The sequence below is a fragment of the Pseudorca crassidens genome, chromosome 21 (assembly GCF_039906515.1).
Source record: "Pseudorca crassidens isolate mPseCra1 chromosome 21, mPseCra1.hap1, whole genome shotgun sequence".
Lineage (NCBI taxonomy): Eukaryota > Metazoa > Chordata > Mammalia > Artiodactyla > Delphinidae > Pseudorca > Pseudorca crassidens.
Genome location: NC_090316.1, coordinates 28,426,951 through 28,445,524, shown reverse-complemented (window position 1 = coordinate 28,445,524; position 18,574 = coordinate 28,426,951). Strand labels below are relative to the sequence as shown.

General features: G+C 42.6%; 1 protein-coding gene across 2 annotated transcripts in view; it reads left to right on the top strand.

Moving 5' to 3' along the window:
- The window catches only part of CSMD1 (CUB and Sushi multiple domains 1), a 1,750,344-nt gene that overhangs the window by 1,656,771 nt on the left and 74,999 nt on the right, over window positions 1–18,574 (top strand). For both annotated transcript variants that reach the window (XM_067722119.1, XM_067722118.1), the window contains exon 50: window positions 9,797–9,982. In XM_067722119.1, coding sequence (XP_067578220.1) covers window positions 9,797–9,982 — 186 coding nt within the window. The remainder of the gene's footprint in view (window positions 1–9,796; window positions 9,983–18,574) is intronic.

Sequence of the window (18,574 nt, the reverse complement as noted above, 5' to 3'; positions counted from 1 at the left end):
ATCTTGGGGCAAGAAAGTTTGCAAATTGTGAAAAACTGGAGAAATTAGTGACAGAAGGTCATGAGATTTTCTTTCTGGACATATATAGGGGAAAACGGAAGTCACAAAATATTTACATTATTTTTTACAGTGAAATTGCCTAGTTTCCTTAGTTCCATCATCCTTCTTAACAACCTTTCATAGTTGCATCACATGTTTATTGCTTGTCTATTTTCTGTGTTCTTTATTTTTTTTTTTTTTTAGTAAAATGCAGCCAAAATTTCAGGTCAGCAGTTTTGAGAATTTATTAGACCCACAGAGTTCATTTTGTTAAAAACATATTTAATGGTCCACACTCTGCCAGGCACCTTGCTCTCCTCTGCGGCTCCGCTGTTTCACTCATGAAAGTCGGAGGACAGTGGATTGATGCTGTGCGCACTGTCCCACTAACTTGAGCTGAGCACTGGCAGCCGTTTCCAAGGGTCTTTATTGTCCTTATTTTGCAGGTGGCGAAGCTAAGGCTGAAACAGGTTAAGGGAGCTGTCCCTGATCAGAGCAGCATGTGCAATGATTTGATGAGGTTCCAGAGCAGGTTCCTGTCCTGTCATCCCACCTACCAAGTTAGATGAAATATGCCCCAGGATTCCAGATCCCATGAAAACCCGCCATAAACAAAGTGTTCTGATCCCTGGCGAGTTCTCATGACACCAGACTGAAGGTGCATTAGGGTCCCATCCCCACAGGAGGGTGATCTCTGTGGGGCAGTGACCAGAGGTAACTGGGTCAGAGCTGGCATGTAACACACAGAAGTGTCACTGCTTTCCTTCAGCTTCTGTCCCCAGGGTCTTGCTTTTTATTGAATGGAACTTTGTTTTATTTCTTTGTTCCTAAGAAGTGGCCCTTTTCTTTTTAAATGTTCACACCTGTGCCTTCCTGTGACTCTCCAAAGCAGAGGGGTGGGCATCAGCTGCTTCCTACAGCCTTGCGGAAGCAATGGATTTGCCCCTAAGGAAACGGCCAAGAGGCAGCATTTGCCAAGTCAGAGCCTCTCTTTTTCTTTAGTCATTTGTCTGCCCACGTACTGCATCCCTTCCTTTCCAGAGCTCTTCTGTTTGCTTCAAATGATTAAGTGTTTTTTGGGTTTTTTTCCTTCCTTGGGCTACGACGTACTAAATATTTTCAAGAGGTTTAGAGCAGCTAAAGATGCTTCTCAACCAAATCCTGTTTTTCTTCATTTTCCATTTCAGAACTGCCTGTGTTTTTAAGTTGCCCATCTGTTTGAGTTAATGTCTGTACATACAAGCCATTACTTCCCTCTGTCTGCCCTCGTTTTCAGAAGTGTTCACCTTTATCCCTCAAGACAAATGGGTGGATATTTCTTATGCTAGTAAATGCTCTTTCTAAAGTGTCTGACTTCACACCTGTCCCCATAAAACAAATAAAAACAGTGTGACCTGTTAAATCCCACGGACCTGGAGGTGATTCCAGCCCTTTACCACCTCTCTTATTATGATTTTCTCACTCAGCCTTCAGCCCAGTATTAATGGTGTATTGGATGCTGGCTGAGCATCACGTGAGATGTTGCTTAGTGTTTGGGAAATCAGAGAAGACAAGGGAAATAAAACAGAAACAAAAAAAAGAGTCCAGAAATATCAGTAATTCTCAAATTCAACGTGGCCTTTATATTTTCAGATTTACACTTTGAAAATGTATTCTGACCTATTTAGTTATCCATCTATTTATTTATTGCCGGTGGTTGGACATTGAAAATAAAAAAGATATGAATACACTGAAATAGAGCAGATGGCACCTTGGCGACAGTACAGGACAGTAGCTGAGATACCTACTTTGGCATCAGATACCCTGAGAGATGCCCTCCGACACAGCTGTTTACTAGTTATAAGAATTGGGGCAATTTGCAGGACATTCCTAATGCTCATTTTCCTTAGTTGTCATATCAGTCAGGGTTCTCTAGAGAAGCAGCAACGGTAGGGTGTGCGCAGATGTGCACGAGGGGCGGCTTACTGTAGGAGCTGGTCCTCATGGTGACGGAGCAGAGAAGCCCAGGTCCCCTACTGCTGCTGATGGAGCAGAGAAGCCCAGTGACCTGCAGTCTGCAGGCTGGAGGCCCAGGCAGCCAGTGGTGTGATTCAGTCCAAGTACCAGGGAATCCAGTGGGAGGGGCAGCAGGGAAAGTGCCGGGAGCCCCGACGTAAGAGTGGGACAAGCTGGGCGTCCCAGCTCAAGCAGAGGGAGGGAATTCCGCCTTCCTCTGCCTTCTGGTTGTACTGAGGCCTCAGGATTGGATGACGCCCACCCGAATGGGGGCGGGTGCTCTTCACTCCTCTGAGAAGCAAATGCTAATCTAGTCTGCATACATCCTCACAGACACACCCCAGGAATAATGTTTGACCAGCTCCTAGGCACCCTTTAGCCCAGTAAAGCTGACTGGTAATATTAACCGTCATAGTAGTAATAAAAAATAATAATTTAATTTACTTATTGGGGTATTTTTGAGATTAAATGAGGTCATACAAGTAAAAGAACTTGTCACAATGGGAGGAATTGTGTAGTTGACCAAGGAATGCTAGGTGTTCTACTGATAAAGGTGATAATGTTGTTTGCAGGTGAGCGATTTCTCAGTGACTTCATCTGAGCCCACCTCCTCCTGGTGTGGATGCTTCTCTGACTCCGGTGCTCGGTGCTGATTCTCCTGAGCCTGGAACCTGGTGTGGCTCTTTGAGGAGGCACTGGGGCACCAGGCACAGCCAGCATCGCCCTCCAGGTCCCCCCACTTTTGGCCCAGAACCACCTAATTTCTCTTGATGGTGGCATGAGGGATCTGAGGGATTCACTATCAAATGTTTCCTCTGTATTTGTGATGGAAGGGAAAACATTCCTTCATACTGTTTAGTTTTTAGTTGACCCTAATCTAGAGAGTTGAAGAATGCTTCCCTTTGTATTAAATCTGAAGGAAAGTTATTTTTTTTCATAGTGAAAGAGAGCTCGAGTCCTGATAACATGCCTGATGTTTTGCTGTGTGGCTTATACTGTACATTCTGCCACATTAGCCTGTAAGGAACGTTGATGTTTCTCCTTTTACAGATGAGGAATCAAAGCTCAGATAAGTCAGGTAAATTTCCAAGTCGTAAACAGACAAATAACAAACTCAGACTCTCCTAGGTCTGAATCCATGTTCTTTCAACTCTCAGCCTTGTTTCCTATAGCGTTTTAAGTTGAGATTGATTTGAAATCATGGCACAAGCTTTCATTCCACATCCACGTGTGCACAGTGGTAATGTTTCCACACCAGTGCTCACCTTTGGGTGATGGGCATGAAGCAAAGACGTGGACCAGGCTACGCAGGACGTTTAGATTTGCTTTGTGTCCTGAAAACATGCCTGGAAACCTAACAATGCTCAACATGGCCTCGAAAGTCTCCCTGGACTTGTTCCCTGAAATAAACGTTCATGGGGGCTTCCATGCTCTCCTTGGGATGATCACGTTATGTTACATGATTCCAACGCGCTGAAAATGGTGATGAAGTTTTGTTTAGAAGACAGTGGCGGAGATGACTTGTTCTTTGCGATGCAGACATTTTTGAGCCTAATTTTATACCCTATTAAATATTGTTTTAAATGTGAACTTACTTATTCATTTTGTATATCATCTATATTATTACTAAAAAGAAACTGGTAGTTTCTACAGAACAAGTTGATGGGATTAGATAACTCTTTGCTAATCAAACTCAAAATGCTTGTAAACCATCTTGCACTATTCGTGCCTGAAGCAAGTGTAACTAACTCATTAGCTGAGGGCGTGGTCTCTTCTGACCCATTAACAAAGATATGCAAGGCTCATTGATTAAATCCAACAGTGTTCCTGGCTTTTGTCCCCTGGGAGGTGCTTATTACAAGACACACTCTTGAGCCGTATTATATGCAAATGCCACTTTTACCGAGGTCCTCGTTAGGCCGATCATGAAAATGTCACCTTGGGTCTGCTTGAGTGATTAATGGAATGTCTGCTGTTTAAAGATGGCGCCCTAATAATAACTCCGTTTTACTCATGGGATCTCAGATGGTTCAGAACTGGACCCCAATACAGGGTTAGACACCATTAACAGCCATGCAAACATTTATCTATGTTTTAAAATGTTTGTTAAACAAAATAATTCTATGTTGACTTTCAAAAGTAAAATAATGGCCTGCTGGGAGTCAGAGAACATGCTTGCTGCTCTACCGCGCTTAGGTAATACCGCACAAATTCAGAAAACTTGTGAGAGGGAGCTAGATCTTCCTGTGTACTTTCACTTGCCATACTCGTTTTGTGATGGTTTAGAAATCACGCTGTACAGCAATGTGGAGGGAAGGGAATGGAGTATAGGACAGACACGTCTGTCTTGTGTGTGCTGAGGGAGACTTTGGGTAGAATCATGAACATTTAGAGATAAGGCTGTAGAGATGACGTAGTTCAGCTTCTTCATCTTACACGTGAAAATGCTTAAGCCAAGATGATAACTGTTAAAATATTTGCGGAATTTAATGGACTTCAGAGCAGGAATTCGTGGCCACGAGAACCACTGGTGTCAGTGTTCACACGGACGACTCCAGGTTTGCATCTGCAGGGAGCCTTTCACTATAACACAGATGCCACCTCAGGTTTAATCTCTTACGGAATCTCTTTTATGCTTAAGAAAAGTGTGACTTGGCCAGTTATATACACATACATACAATATTAAGAATCAACCTTTTTATCATTTTCACCATATGAACAACTATATAGCTTATATTTTTATTACCTGCTGTAAAGTCATTTGGCTTTCACTAGAAGCAGGCCCATGATTTCTATATTGTCTGCCTCTGGCATTTTTCTCCTTAGATTATAACAAATTACTTGGCTCCAACATGATTATAAATACAAGAGCAAATGCAAGCCCTGATACATAGTAGAACCCAATTATAGATAGTAATCTAGACAATCTAGAATATTCTCGTAATTTTTGACTATATGTGCATATACATATATGAAGGCACACATATATACATATGTCTTAATCAGAAACTCTCATATGCTTGCAGTGTATACTTAAGACCCCTCAGCAATTCACAGGTCACCATTTGGGAAACTGGCTTTTTCCTTCCGTGCACCTGAGGCAGAGTGTGAGAGAGGGCTGCCGTTTTTTCTTGCAGCTCAGACCCCCTTCTGCGCCTCTCACCACATCCTCTTCTTTACCGTGCATTTCCCCCGCTCTCCAGCTCCAGAGCTGATCAGCGGCCCTTCACACGTGGCAATGCTCCTGTCATATTTGAGGTTCGGCTCTGTCTTTTTGATTACCATCTGGGTACCTATTGGATTACCTCCTGGATGCCCCATTTCAGACCTTGTTACCTAACGTGGCTCTTACCTTAACCAGACCACAGGAAACCCTGCTTCAGGACACTCATTCTCTTCCCTGTTTTATACTGTTATGGGTGGCCTTCCTCTGGGTTTGCCCTAGCCCTGCAAGTGGGGTCCAGATAACAGAAAGATAGACCATTTTGAGGTAATGGGGATGCGAACTAGGATACTGGTAATGGGAAATGAGAAAAAAGAGAGTGTGAAGTAAACTTTTAAATATTCAGACAATGATTGTCAGTCAACCACATGAGAGCAGTAGGAGGAAAGAACCCTCCTACTTCCTGCTGAATCAAAGGATCTCGCTCGGGGTTCCCTGGTGGCGCAGTGGTTGAGAGTCCGCCTGCCGATGCAGGGGACACGGGTTCGTGCCCCAGTCCGGGAAGATCCCACATGCCGCGGAGCGGCTGGGCCCATGAGCCATGGCCGCTGAGCCTGCGCGTCCGGCGCCTGTGCTCCGCAGCGGGAGAGGCCACAACAGTGAGAGGCCGGCGTACCACAAAAAAAAAAAAAAAAAAAAGGACCTCGCTCGACTTACCGAATTACTGGGAGAACGGTTTACTGAGGCAGTCTGTCAGGACAGCTGTGTGAGGGACAGCTACCAACCTAGGATATGCACAAATCTGGCTTGAGGCGTGGGCAGAGCCCAAGTGGAAATTCAGTAGGCAGCTGGTGATAACGTGGATGTCAAGATATGAGAATCACAAGTCTAAGGCCATAGTTCAAGCCCAGGAATCACTGAGCTTTTTGAAGGGGAAACAAAAAAAAAAAAAGAAAAAAGAAAAGCAAAGCAAATGGTGAGATGTTGGAGCCTCTGAGGAGCAGCAGAAAGAAGGAGCCATTGTAAGTTTCGGAGAACAAGTATTTGAAAGAAGTAGGAAACAATAAGAGAAGTGTTTTAAACTTGCAGAGACAAGAAAAATTGCTCCTTTTAAGGCCTTAAATATGAAAAGAAAAAATCCCACATGGATTTTGCACTATTAAAGGAGGCTGCAACAATGGAAATTGGAGTGTCTCTTCCATTTATTTGAAACCAAAATGACAACTCTCTCATGAGATATGTGATAGAAATAAACCAGCTTCCTTCTGATTTACATTTTGCTCTCTTTTAACAAATGTATTAAAAGGAGTTGTTCCTTGCAATTCATATCTTTATTTACAAAAGAAATAAGTAAAAATTGTGTGTATAGATGCGTGCACATAAAGTTAATATTCTGTCGTTTACTGAGTGCCTACATGGTGTCAGTACAGTGCTAATGGTGTTGTACACATTACTTCATGCAGTCGTCACAGTTACCTTTGGGGTGAGTATTATTAGCCTGAGAGCAGTGAAACGAGTCATTAAGTAACTCAGGTCATGGAGCTGGCGAATGCCAGAGGCTAGAGCTGAGTCAGATGTCTGACTTTAAAACCTGTGCTCTCAAACAGAAGGTAAATTTCATGATATGAGGATGTGATCATTGGTCTGGGTTGTCAGACAATATAAAGCTATGTTAGTACAATAAAAAACAAAACAAGCAAAAACACAAGAAACTTTACTCCCTTCAGCTATGCCAAAAGTAAGAAAATTCTCCAGGTCTTGAAAGTTGTATACATTTAGCTAACTGACGTTTAAAAATTATCTGAGGAATATCTGCCATGTAATAGTTATCATGCGGAATTTCTGGATGAATGAATAGATGAATGAATACTGGATTTTAGCAGAAAACTGCCTTCATCCCATAAGCCTGAATTTATAAGTCTATGAGAATTGTTCCATCTATTCTTCATTGAATCAGAAGTGTAAGAATTCCATTTTTAATAGAGTGCCAACCTCTGTTTTGAGCTGTGCCACATAGCCTGATGTTAGGACACTCTAGGATCTAAAACCTACAGCTCGAGGCCAAAAAAGATTCCCAGTTGTTGATCAGACAACATGAAGTGGGACCTTCTTAAGTCCTGGGAATCAGGGTTCACTTGTGCAATAAGCTTCCAGATTTAACAGAAGTAGTTATAAAGCTGTTCTGTTTTGGCCTCCTGGGTCTGAATCCTTTCAAGGTAGGGTTTCCTGTGTGCTTGTAGAATGGATGTCATCTTTCCCATTTAACCTGCCAGAGAAATGTCATTTCATTCGGTGTTCTCTCCAGATGAGAATTGTAAGGAAGCAGGACGCTGGGCACGCTTCAGTGAGTGGCAGAGAAATTAAGGTTTGCGAGAATGAACAAATGATTATTAGAGCGAAATCTCAGAGAAAATGGAGAGGAGACAAGACATTGGCAGGCAATACTCTGAGATCTTGATCGTAAAGGACATTTATTACATTCAGTAATTTGAGCTGAATATTTTGCAAAATACTTAGCAGCCTTCACACTGATACATTGCCTTGGCAAAGCAGTTGCTTTGGAAAGCCAAAGGTTATAATTCAATTATTTTCAATACTTTGTCCAAAATGATGTCCATATGTCTATGTTATTCTGTTTTCCATTTGCAAATTTTTATTATGCTTCTCTCTCTCTCTCTCTGTCTCTCTCTCTCTCTCTCTCTCACACACACACACACACACACACACACACACTATGTATATTTCAGGTGGTTGAAATAGCTGATCATAAATTTAAGCACAAGAGAAATTTTAGAGCTTGGCTTTTCCCAGAAGTTTGATTTTTATCAGCACTACATTTTCTTTTACTCCTCTGATAATTTCCCATTGCATTCATTGAAGATTTTGATAAAGAAAAAATAACAAAGACAACAACCAAAAAACTGACACTGAACCACAGGTGGCCTGGGCTCCTGTAGAGCAGAAGGTGGTCTCACTTGGGAATCAGGTCCGTTCTCCGGCCCTAGGTGTTACTTTTTCTTGTTGTTGTTGTTTTTTATAAATTTATTTACTTATCTATTTTGGGCTGCATTGGGTCTTCTTTGCTGCACTCGGGCTTTCTCTAGTTGCGGCGAGCGGGGGCTACTCTTCGTTGCAGTGCACCGGCTTCTCATTATGGTGGCTTCTCTTGTGGCGGAGCACGGGCTCTAGGTGTGTGGGCTCAGTAGTTGTGGCTCGTGGGCTCTAGAGCATAGGCTCAGTAGTTGTGGCTCACGGGCTCTAGAGCGCAGGCCCAGTAGTTGTGGAACACGGGCTTAGTTGCTCCACGGCATGTGGGATCTTCCTGGACCAGGGCTTAAACCCATTTCCCCTGCATTGGCAGGCAGGTTCTTAACCACTGCACCACCAGGGAAGTCCCCGGCCCCAGGTTTTAAACAAGGTAGCTGTGCTAACCCAGGCAAGTCATTTTATCTTTCTCTTCCTTACCTGTAAATTATATTTTTATGTAAACTCTTTCAACCAATCCTTCCAGCTTTATCATACTGTGTGTATATTCTCATTGTAATCTGTGGGAAAATCTTTAAATAATCTAAATTTAAAACCCATGATGACTTAAAATCCATAATATCTTAGGTTTTGATTGAGTAAAAGAAGATCCTTAATTTAGTGATTGCAGAGCTTCCCTTTGACAAGAGCGCCTGAATTGGGTGTGTTGTTGGGAATTCCTTCTTATCCCCTTGCATTACTCCGTGTTCCTTACTGTAACTTATTTAACTTGAGAATTGTTTTTGTTTGTTTATCTCGTAGCAGATAAGTCTGGATCAGAGCTAGCAAATTTAAGAAGGAAGTGCTCATATTGACCTCTCCCTCCATCTTACTAGTTTTTAAAAATTTCTTTTTCATTCACACCCCTTTCTTGCCTGACCTTTTCATGTAAAAGCTAGCCTGCGTATCTCTGTAGGACTGAGCCTTCTGTTCTAAGATCTCCCCTTAATTCCTTAGTTCCGCAGACCTGTTTTCTGACAGATAGTTTATAACTAATACATTTTATGACAATGGATGCTTTGATGCTCTTAGCTAAGGTAATATTTGCCGTTTAACAGAATTTCCTGGTGCTTTAAGGAAAATGAGTCTTTGGCGAGTTGGTGGGCGGGAAGACTTAAGCTGGGGGAGGTTTTTGAGACCTGAGGTGGGCCGTTCTTTGCTCTGATTCCTATGAAGTCTCGAAACCAAGGGATCAATATGGTGATACATTTGTGATGGTAGAGATATTATTCTATGCTTTCTTTCTAGGATTAAATAAAGTAGCATTCATCACACTGTTCTCTTGACCACGGCCATATAGTAAGGCGTGTCCATGTGATTAAACTGCATGAGAGCTATCAGACATACCTTCTGGAAAAATAAATTTAAAGATACTGTATTTTGACCCATTTTCCATTGTTTCCCATTCACTCTTAAGACCCTTACAACTTTGGAAATGTGCATACTTATGACACACGTGAGAAATGCAAATATCTAACAGTTTTTATACATCTTTGAGATGAAAAATAGAAAAAGAAAAGAGGAAAATTTCATAATCTGTCAGAATAACCCTGTGCTTCCTTCATTTCTTTTCAGCTGTGTCCTGTGGAATCCCGGAGTCCCCAGGAAACGGCTCATTCACGGGGAATGAGTTCACGTTGGATAGTAAAGTGACCTATGAGTGTAACGAGGGCTTTAAGCTGGACGCCGGTCAACAGGCTACAGCTGTGTGTCAAGAAGATGGATTGTGGAGTAACAGGGGGAAGCCCCCAACGTGTAAAGGTAAGTGTTCTAACGCTCATGCCCGACTTTGCAGATCTAAAGAGGAACAGAACGCGCTGGTGAGAACTCTAGGCTCCAAAGTGCGAGGTCCTCTCCCACAGTGTGTGAGGGCTCGTCTCTGGCAGTGTGGTCATGTTAACGCCAATTTATTCCATATCAGCCACTCTGACCATTTACCATAAGCTCTGCAGTCTTGAAGGTGAGTCATATGGAATCATGTTGGTTCCATCAGCACCTAGACCATGAAATTTACACAGCAAATCCTGACTGTGCTGCCATTTTCACTTTGGAGGGATGCAGTCAAGAGGATATTGAGAAATGAAGCACTCTACACAAAACATTAAGACGTAATTCAACACGAGCTTCCTCTGCATCTCCCATCTCACTGTAAGTTCCGTGAGGTTCAAGGCAACGCCCAGTCTATTTTTTTATCACCCGTTCTGCATAACACACTGATGCTCAATAAATATATCACTGATTTGTGAAGTGGGGTGGGTTTTCTGGAATGCTATTTACAGTATGTAATAATATTCTTAAAAGGGTCAAAAGTTTGGGTTCATTCTCAGACTCGTCTTAAAAAATAATAATCAAGTCCATAACACAAAGCCAAAAAGAACGAAAGTTGACACACACACACGCACACGCACACGTGTACATGCCCACACACACAATTTATACCAAGAGTCTCATTGCTGCTCTACAAAACTGCCTCAAATTGGAAATAATCTAACTGCTTAGTTTCTAAACATTGAAAACTACATAGTATTTCTACATATACAATATTTTTGCTCTTAAGATATTTGCAAAATAGATCTCATGGGCTTCTATTATAATATTAATATATTGACGTTTTTGTGTATAGTGTTTTGGTCATGTTAAAATTATTTGAACATTTTAGGTATGAACATATAAATGTTTACAAAAACTAATCGACTTTCCTCCATACGTTTTATTTTCCTTGCCGTCATTTTAACCTGTTTTTTTCTTTTTTGCAAATAATTATTGCATTCCTGAGAGTCAGTAAGGCACTGTTGAGACAATCCCTACCCCTCAACTCCTGGCAACCACTAATCTTTTTACTGTCTCTATAGTTTTGCCTTTTCCAGACTGTCATATAGTTAGAATCACACAGTAGCCTTTTCGGATTGGCTTCTTTCACTTAGTAATATGCATTTAAGGTTTTGTCGTGTCTTTTCATGGCCTGATAGCTCATTTCTTTTTAGCTGAATAATATTCCATTGTCAGATGAACCACCGTTTGTATCCATTTACTTGCTGAGTGACATCTTGGTTGCTTCTAAGTTTTGGCAATTATGAATAAAGCTGCTATAAACATCCGTGTATAGGTTTTTGTGGACATGAGTTTTCAAATCCTTTGGGTAAATACCAAGGAGCATGGTTGCTGGATTATATGATAAGAGTATGTTTAGTTTTGTGAGAAGCTGCCAAACTGACTTCCAAGGTGGCTGCACCATCCTGCATCCCCGCCAGCAGTGATGAGCGTTCCCGTTGCTCCGCACCCTCACCAGCATTTGCTGTTGTCAGTGCTCTGGGTTTTGGCCCTTCTAATAGGTGTGTAGTGGTATCTCCTTGTTTTAGTTTGCATTTCCCTAGTGACATTTGATGTGGAGCATCTTTTCATATGCTTATTTGCCATCTGGAGGCTGGTCTCCAGAATTCCAAAGCAGGTGGTTTACAGCGGCCAATAAGTGGATTGGCGTCATAGACATTCAACACAAGGGTTAACTACATGACAATTTTGAGAAAAAAGAAGCACAGCATAGCTTTTTAAGTCCTGATTTGAGGGTAGAGAAAGAGAGAAGCAGAGTTTCAGAGACAGGGAAGCAGACAACGTGTCTTGGATTCCACCAGTAAAGTGTGTGAGGGCTCTCCTCTGGGCACAGGGCAACCAGGGAGTTGCTCTTAGGGGGAGGCCTGCACACACCCTAACTCATCCCTGCTCTGCCAGGACATCCGCCTGCTCATCTGCACAGGGCCTTAGACAGATGGCCTGATGTAAACACTGTGGGGAGAGGTGACAGACACAGAGGAAGTAACGAGTGTGCCTGGACTGGGGTCAGTTTTTTTTTTTTTTTTTTTGCGGTACGCGGGCCCCTCACTGTTGTGGCCTCTCCCGTTGCGGAGCACAGGCTCCGGACGCGCAGGCTCAGCGGCCATGGCTCACGGGCCCAGCCGCTCCGCGGCATGTGAGATCTTCCCAGACCGGGCATGAACCCGTGTCCCCTGCATCGGCAGGTGGACTCTCAACCACTGCGCCACCAGGGAAGCCCCGGGTCAGTCTTTATGGAGGAGACGGCGCTGCCACAGAGACTGAGCTTGTTCTGGTGGGATGATAGCGATAATCAGAACCACCTTTCTGAACGGTAACTCTAAACATTTGTCTGTGTTACATCATTCAATGATAACAGTAGTCCTCTGGAGAAGGTATTGTTTTCTTCATCTTACTGACTTAATACAAAGTAAGTAACTGAGATATACAAAATTCACAATTTGCAACCAAATACATTTGATTGGTCATGTCATAAAAGCGTCTGGAGAAGTGTTTGGTTATAGTCGAAGGGCCCTGTTGGAGGTCCCCTGCTGCGACCGGTAAAGCTGTGCGGTGATCGTTTGGCTCGGTACTGATGCTTTGGGCGTCACAAAAGCACAGTGGTTGTGACGTTGCCAGGACCTGCCTAGGGATGCGCTGCGCTGTGGTGAGCCAAGGCTGTGCATTCCACTGGCCACAAAGAGGTAGTTTCAGGATTAAATAGATCTCATGGTAAGTGGGGTTAGTGTAAGGAGAGAATATACGAGAGTCCCCACAGTCCTGAGAGACGCCCAGAGATTGCGGCAAAAGAGAACACAGAAGAGAGAACAGGAGCAGAAGCCAGGCCGTGCGTCTGAGGATGCTCTGGGCTACCCACATGCAGGGGGGGATGGAGCTCAGGACAGCAGTCTGGACACTCCCTCAGCCCCTCCTCACTGCCTCTCCTCCTCCCGTCCCACATTTACTACATCGAGTCCCGTCACCTCCACCCAGGAAGCACATCTGCCCACTCAGGTCACTTCCGTGCACGCCAAGTCACCTCCACCCACACCCATGAAATGACCCCCACAATCTCCTCTCACAGCAGCCGACTCCTCTTTAAGCATATGAAAATCACAACATGACACTTCGCTGCCTAAATCCTCCCAAGAGTTCTCATGGTGATTAAGATAAAATTCGCAAACTCTTTATTTTGAACTCACTTCTCCAAAAGGCAGATATTATGGAGAACCTGGGAACGTGACCCAGCTGGTGGATGAGTCTGATGACTATTAGACGTTTAGGTGCTCACACCACGTGGATGGTAGCTCATGTAAGACTAGTCTTGGACCCCTATATCTTCCAGGCTGGATTCCCAAAGCCTTACACAAATTAACCCATTTAATCCTTATGAGGAATGCAGTTTTGGTATCACACATCACTTAGATGCAAACCAGGAGGAGATGGGTTAAGGTGGCCAGACTCACAGACAGAGTCGCCAAGTCAGGATTTGGTTCCAGGAAACCCGAGCAGAGAGCCCTGTTCCTGATCTCTGTGCTGTTCTGCCTCTTGGAATTGATTTCTCTCATGATTTGTCTTATATGTTATAAAACCGAGACCAGAGACAGAAAAAAAAGGTGCGTCTTTAATCTAGCATGTAATTCATTCCAAAAAGTATTCAGTAGCTGATGGTCGGGGAGGGAGTCGCCTTTTGTTTGAGGATCGTAGCAGAACCAAATGATTTCAAAGACAACGTATATTTATGTCTAAAATTTTCTGGAAAAATCAGGAATGAGAGGCCTTTGGCAGTTCAAAGGCAAATATTACATCAATTAAGAGAACTACTTCATGTTTAAATAAAGCATAATATTATAGCACGTAAGGTGGCTTAATTTATACATATATTTGATTTTTTTTCTGTTTTAAATGCACATCTAGATGTACAACAGCTTTAAAGTTATAGTGAAAAAAATTAAATAACACAATTGCTTTTTACATACAAATGAGGTTCCCAGGCTGAGAAATATATAGTATGTTCAGTTAAATGATTGTTAAATGGGAAAAATCAATTTGCATTTTAAAACCTTTTTTGATACTGACTGCTACCTGTTCAGTAGGACAGGAAAATATAACGTTTATAATAAAATGAGAAATCGACCTTAAATTTTCTGAGTATCATCTCAAACTTTCAAATATTTTCCCCATTGTTTATTAGACTTTATAAAAGGAAGAAATGGACAGTTCATTAAACTTCCCTGGTGTTCAAAGGCTGGAAAAATCCATTTAATTTTTTGAGGGGGAGTTGTTTTTTTCACTTAATTTAAATTAAAGAAATTGAGCCAAGTAAGCATAAAACTTTACCTCTGAGTCAAAAAATTTGGTTACTATTAACTTCTGAGATGTATATTTCCGAAAGGCCAATTCCTATGTTGGTATGACAGTTTCATAAGTTTCTTTACCAACTGAATAATATGTAGATCAGTACACTGAACCTCAAGAGATAAGAAACACTTCAGCTTTGATAAGTAGTAAATGGAAATGGTAAATAAACTTAGCTCATTTCACCCTCGGGTTTACTAAAATGAAGGTGGTAATAAATAACTGTTTCCGTTTGAATACGGTCCACAGTCGTACAAATCTCCAAGGCAGATGTGTGAGCCTCGTTTCTTTTCATTTTAATTATTTACTGAGACTGGATTTGGATCATTGAAGACATGAGCCATAATAGAGCCGTAATAAAGCAAGGGAGAGTTATTGGTACAAATGTCCCATGTCTACTAGTTGGACAAATGATGAGTAGGTATGTATCACGTCCTCTGCATTCAGGAGAAAACAAAACCATTAAGATTACCTTCCAACAACAAACAAAATCAACATTGAAATGCCAATATTTAGAGGCCTTTTTCTTTTGCAGTGAAAGCTATTAGAGAAGCAAGTTTGTCGTTAATAATTTATTAAGGACCTACTATGCCCTGCGCTCCATGAGTACTTTTAAGTGATTAACTGCAATGTGTATACGTTTCAGGAAAGAAGGAGCAAGTTAAAATAATATGAAATAGCTTTATATAACCTGTAAATAGCCCAATCATAGAACATCTGAGATTACACATAAATTATCTATTTACACATATGTATGTCTGTACTCATCTACATGTAATATATTTATAGATATAATCATATACAATACACATGTACATGTGCATACATACATAAGTAAATTACACACATACATATTTTCATATGTGCTTGCATATATGTGTGTTTGTATTATAATATTATAAAAATGTTGGGGATATATATTTATCCCCTTAGTCCCTCAAAAAATAGCCTTACAGTACTTATGTTTCTTTATTAACTATTTCTATTTTCATGGTATAGTTCAGGTTATTCTTTTCATTTAACACCCGGACCAGAGTCATTTAATCATAAATCATATTGTTAAACCACAGTGTTATGAGACCAATTATGCACCAGCATTGTTGAGTTTCTCTCTGTGCCAGGCACTGTGCAGAGCGTTTCACATGGGTTCCATCTTTGAGTCCCTGTAACAAACTCGAAGCACTGTTACTATTGCCATCCCGTAGGTAGGAGCTACTGACCAGAGGCGTGAGTGACCACCCAGGGCTGCAGGGAGGCCCATGGCAGAGTCAGGCCCTCTGCCGCCGGCCCCGTGGCGCTTGACCACTGTGTCCTGCACGTGCAGCTGCCGTTAAGGGTCCTTCTTGCCTATACTGTGCATTGACAAGAGATTTCAGTTAAGATGTTAGCAAAGCTGATGAAGGAAGGCCAGGCCACCCCGATCTAAATGCATAGTCATCGTGCAAACTACAAATGCATTTCTGAAGGTATATAGTAAAGCTCGAAAATAAGTGTGAGATGTGAGACACTTACCTCTGTCTTCCAAGGCTGCGATCAGCTCTGAAAATACAGCCTAGACCAAAGGGTGGTTTAATTCCTCAGCCGGCAAGACGGGCGGGTGACCCAGGGGGAAGTGCCCCTCCGCGCCATCCAACCCTGTCCGCAGCCTGCCGAGATCTGCCCCTGTGCCGGGGAACGGAGCACCTCAGGGTCAGGTGTTCATGGATTCCGGGTGCCGCACGACCCCCACGAAGCGGTGAGTGGCTTGGTGAGCGCCGGCCGGGTCCACCTCCTGGCCGTCCGAGGCATCACTTTGCAGGGCGGGCTTGTGCTGCTCCCGCTTTCTGGGAGCATCAGATGGTGACAAACCTCACTGTCGTACGTCCTGTGGGGACAAAGTGTTTTAAGGCTGTAGATCACAATTGTGCAAACTTTTGACGTCTTTGGGGATTGTAGTGCTTTGGGGGAGTTAAGCTATTTAAAGGACCCAGAGTCTGTCATTTCAGATGTGTTTTTGGTTCATTATTTTCAGGGCCCACTATATAATCTTCCCATCTCTTTTATTTTATTTCACTTCCAAAGATTGAACGCGAGTTCATCCAGCTTTCTGTATTTTAGTTAGAATTGTGAACTGAGGGCTCCCCTTGGCTGCCCGATAAATATGAGAAAGTAAAGTTTGAACAGAACACTTGAAGAACGGTAGATACAGGGTTTGTGGTACTGAGGTTCTCTGTGGCCGCTAAGCACAGGACTGCATGAGTTATCCCTCTCCACGTTTCATCTCTAACAAACAGAAGCTGCTCAAGGGTGGGCGTAACTTTGGTTCATGGTGGAACTTTATAAAGATTTGTGACTGAAAGGATGAATGAGTGAGTGAGACTCTCTGTGACGCGGTCTGACGTTATTTAACTTTCTCTCCCTCTTTTCCTTGTTTATTCTTCTGCCAAGCACCTGACAGCCGCTCAGTGCAGGGCCATGGCCTCTGGGGACAAGAGCTGCGTGGAGGCCCCTCCTCTTTAAGGCCCCTTGGAAGACCATTTATTACTAGTTTGAACGAAGACGTAATGAACTAAAGCTACTTGCAGTGAAGTTAGTTCCGAAAACGCCCCCAAGTCAGAAAGGCAAGCTCACTGTGGGATTCCCTCTCGCATTCTCTTTCTACAGACACACAGACACTCGGATTGGAAGTACTGTTTTCATCCTTTCCAGGGCTTGGTTTAGACTCATTTTGTGTAATTATAAAATCAGCCATGTTATGTAATTTTAGAAATAGATTTCTTATGGAACCTAGATTATAGAATTTGCAAAAAAATTCTGAACAGTATTTGCCACTTAGTATCACTGAGTGGATGAGGTTACTTCAATGTGGGTCTTGTTGAAATGAGGTTTCACGGCTGGTGTTTGGGCTTCGTTCGCTATTTCAGTGTCCCGTGATCCGACTCTGATAGTGTATATTTATTGTCTGACCCCAGAAGCAAAATGACAAGGAGCCCAGGGCAGAAAAATATGTCCGATCTCATAAGGGCTTGGAAACGTCACAAGTGGAAAAGGTAGTCATCACAAGAATAAGCAGAAGTCTGGCAATCCCAGGATGCTGGGAAGATAAGTGTTATGAGAGTCTAGGTTCAGTCAAGAGTCTTGGAGGAGAAGGAACCAGGAGTTCTAAAGTCTCCTGACTTTTTAAGCCTGTGCCTCTGAAATGCTGATGTCTCTCAGGTGAGCCTGTAAGTTACACCCTAGAAGTTTACTTCAAAACTCTATCCGTCTACCTACTCTTATTCTAAATAACTCATAGCTAATCATGCTAATCATTTGGCTAAGCTCTGAGGTAAAAACATTCATTTAAAAAGAATGTTTGCCTTTAAGAATTCCAGGATCTCAACCCAGCCCTTGTGGAAGCATTTCCTGACAGGGAATGCTTGTTGAAGTTAGACGGCATGGAATGCATTGAAGTCAGCACGGTGCGCTGGGTTTCCCCGCTTTATGCTCCTTATTTACCGAAGCCAAAGCAGCTTGTTCTTCCGCTTCCCATGCACCAGAACTAAGACTAGCTGTGCCCTTCCCCAGCCAGTGATGCAGACGTTAATGGCACACTGAAAGCTGCGCTAGGTTGTGAATGCAAGTAGCTCTGAGGCTGGCTGAATCATTTTACTCCAATGGCGTCGGCTCATAATTTTATCAATCTAATTAAATGTGCTTGAACTAAACGGTAATAAAAAGCACTTACCCACATTGAGTGTGATGGGGGAATAGCTGCATTGCAAAGAAAAGACAGTTGCATCCCTGCATCTTGGGGCTGATTAGAATATCACAGAGATTTATGAGCAGTATCTGTAATTTATGAGAGGGAGGCCAAAGGGCTTTATTTATGGTGGCAATGCTGTCATTGTCTGAATATCTTATACAAAACAACCGTTAGCCTGTCTGGTTTGCTACTGACAGGATGACTAATAAATCAGGATCGCTCACGGTAAAATGAAAAGCCAACCTCTCTCAAGTAAAATGTGAAATATTTTGTGTTGTCTTTGAAACATTCACAAGATAGAGAAACTGCATCCTTTCTGCAAAGAAACTTTATTGTCTGTGCTTTCAGTAAGTCTGATCTGAGGAGGAGTATTTAGGGATTTTTAATACAAAACTGTGTCCTCACCCGAGTCAGCCCTTAGTTCTGTTAACCATGCGACTTGGGAATGGTCATCCGCACAT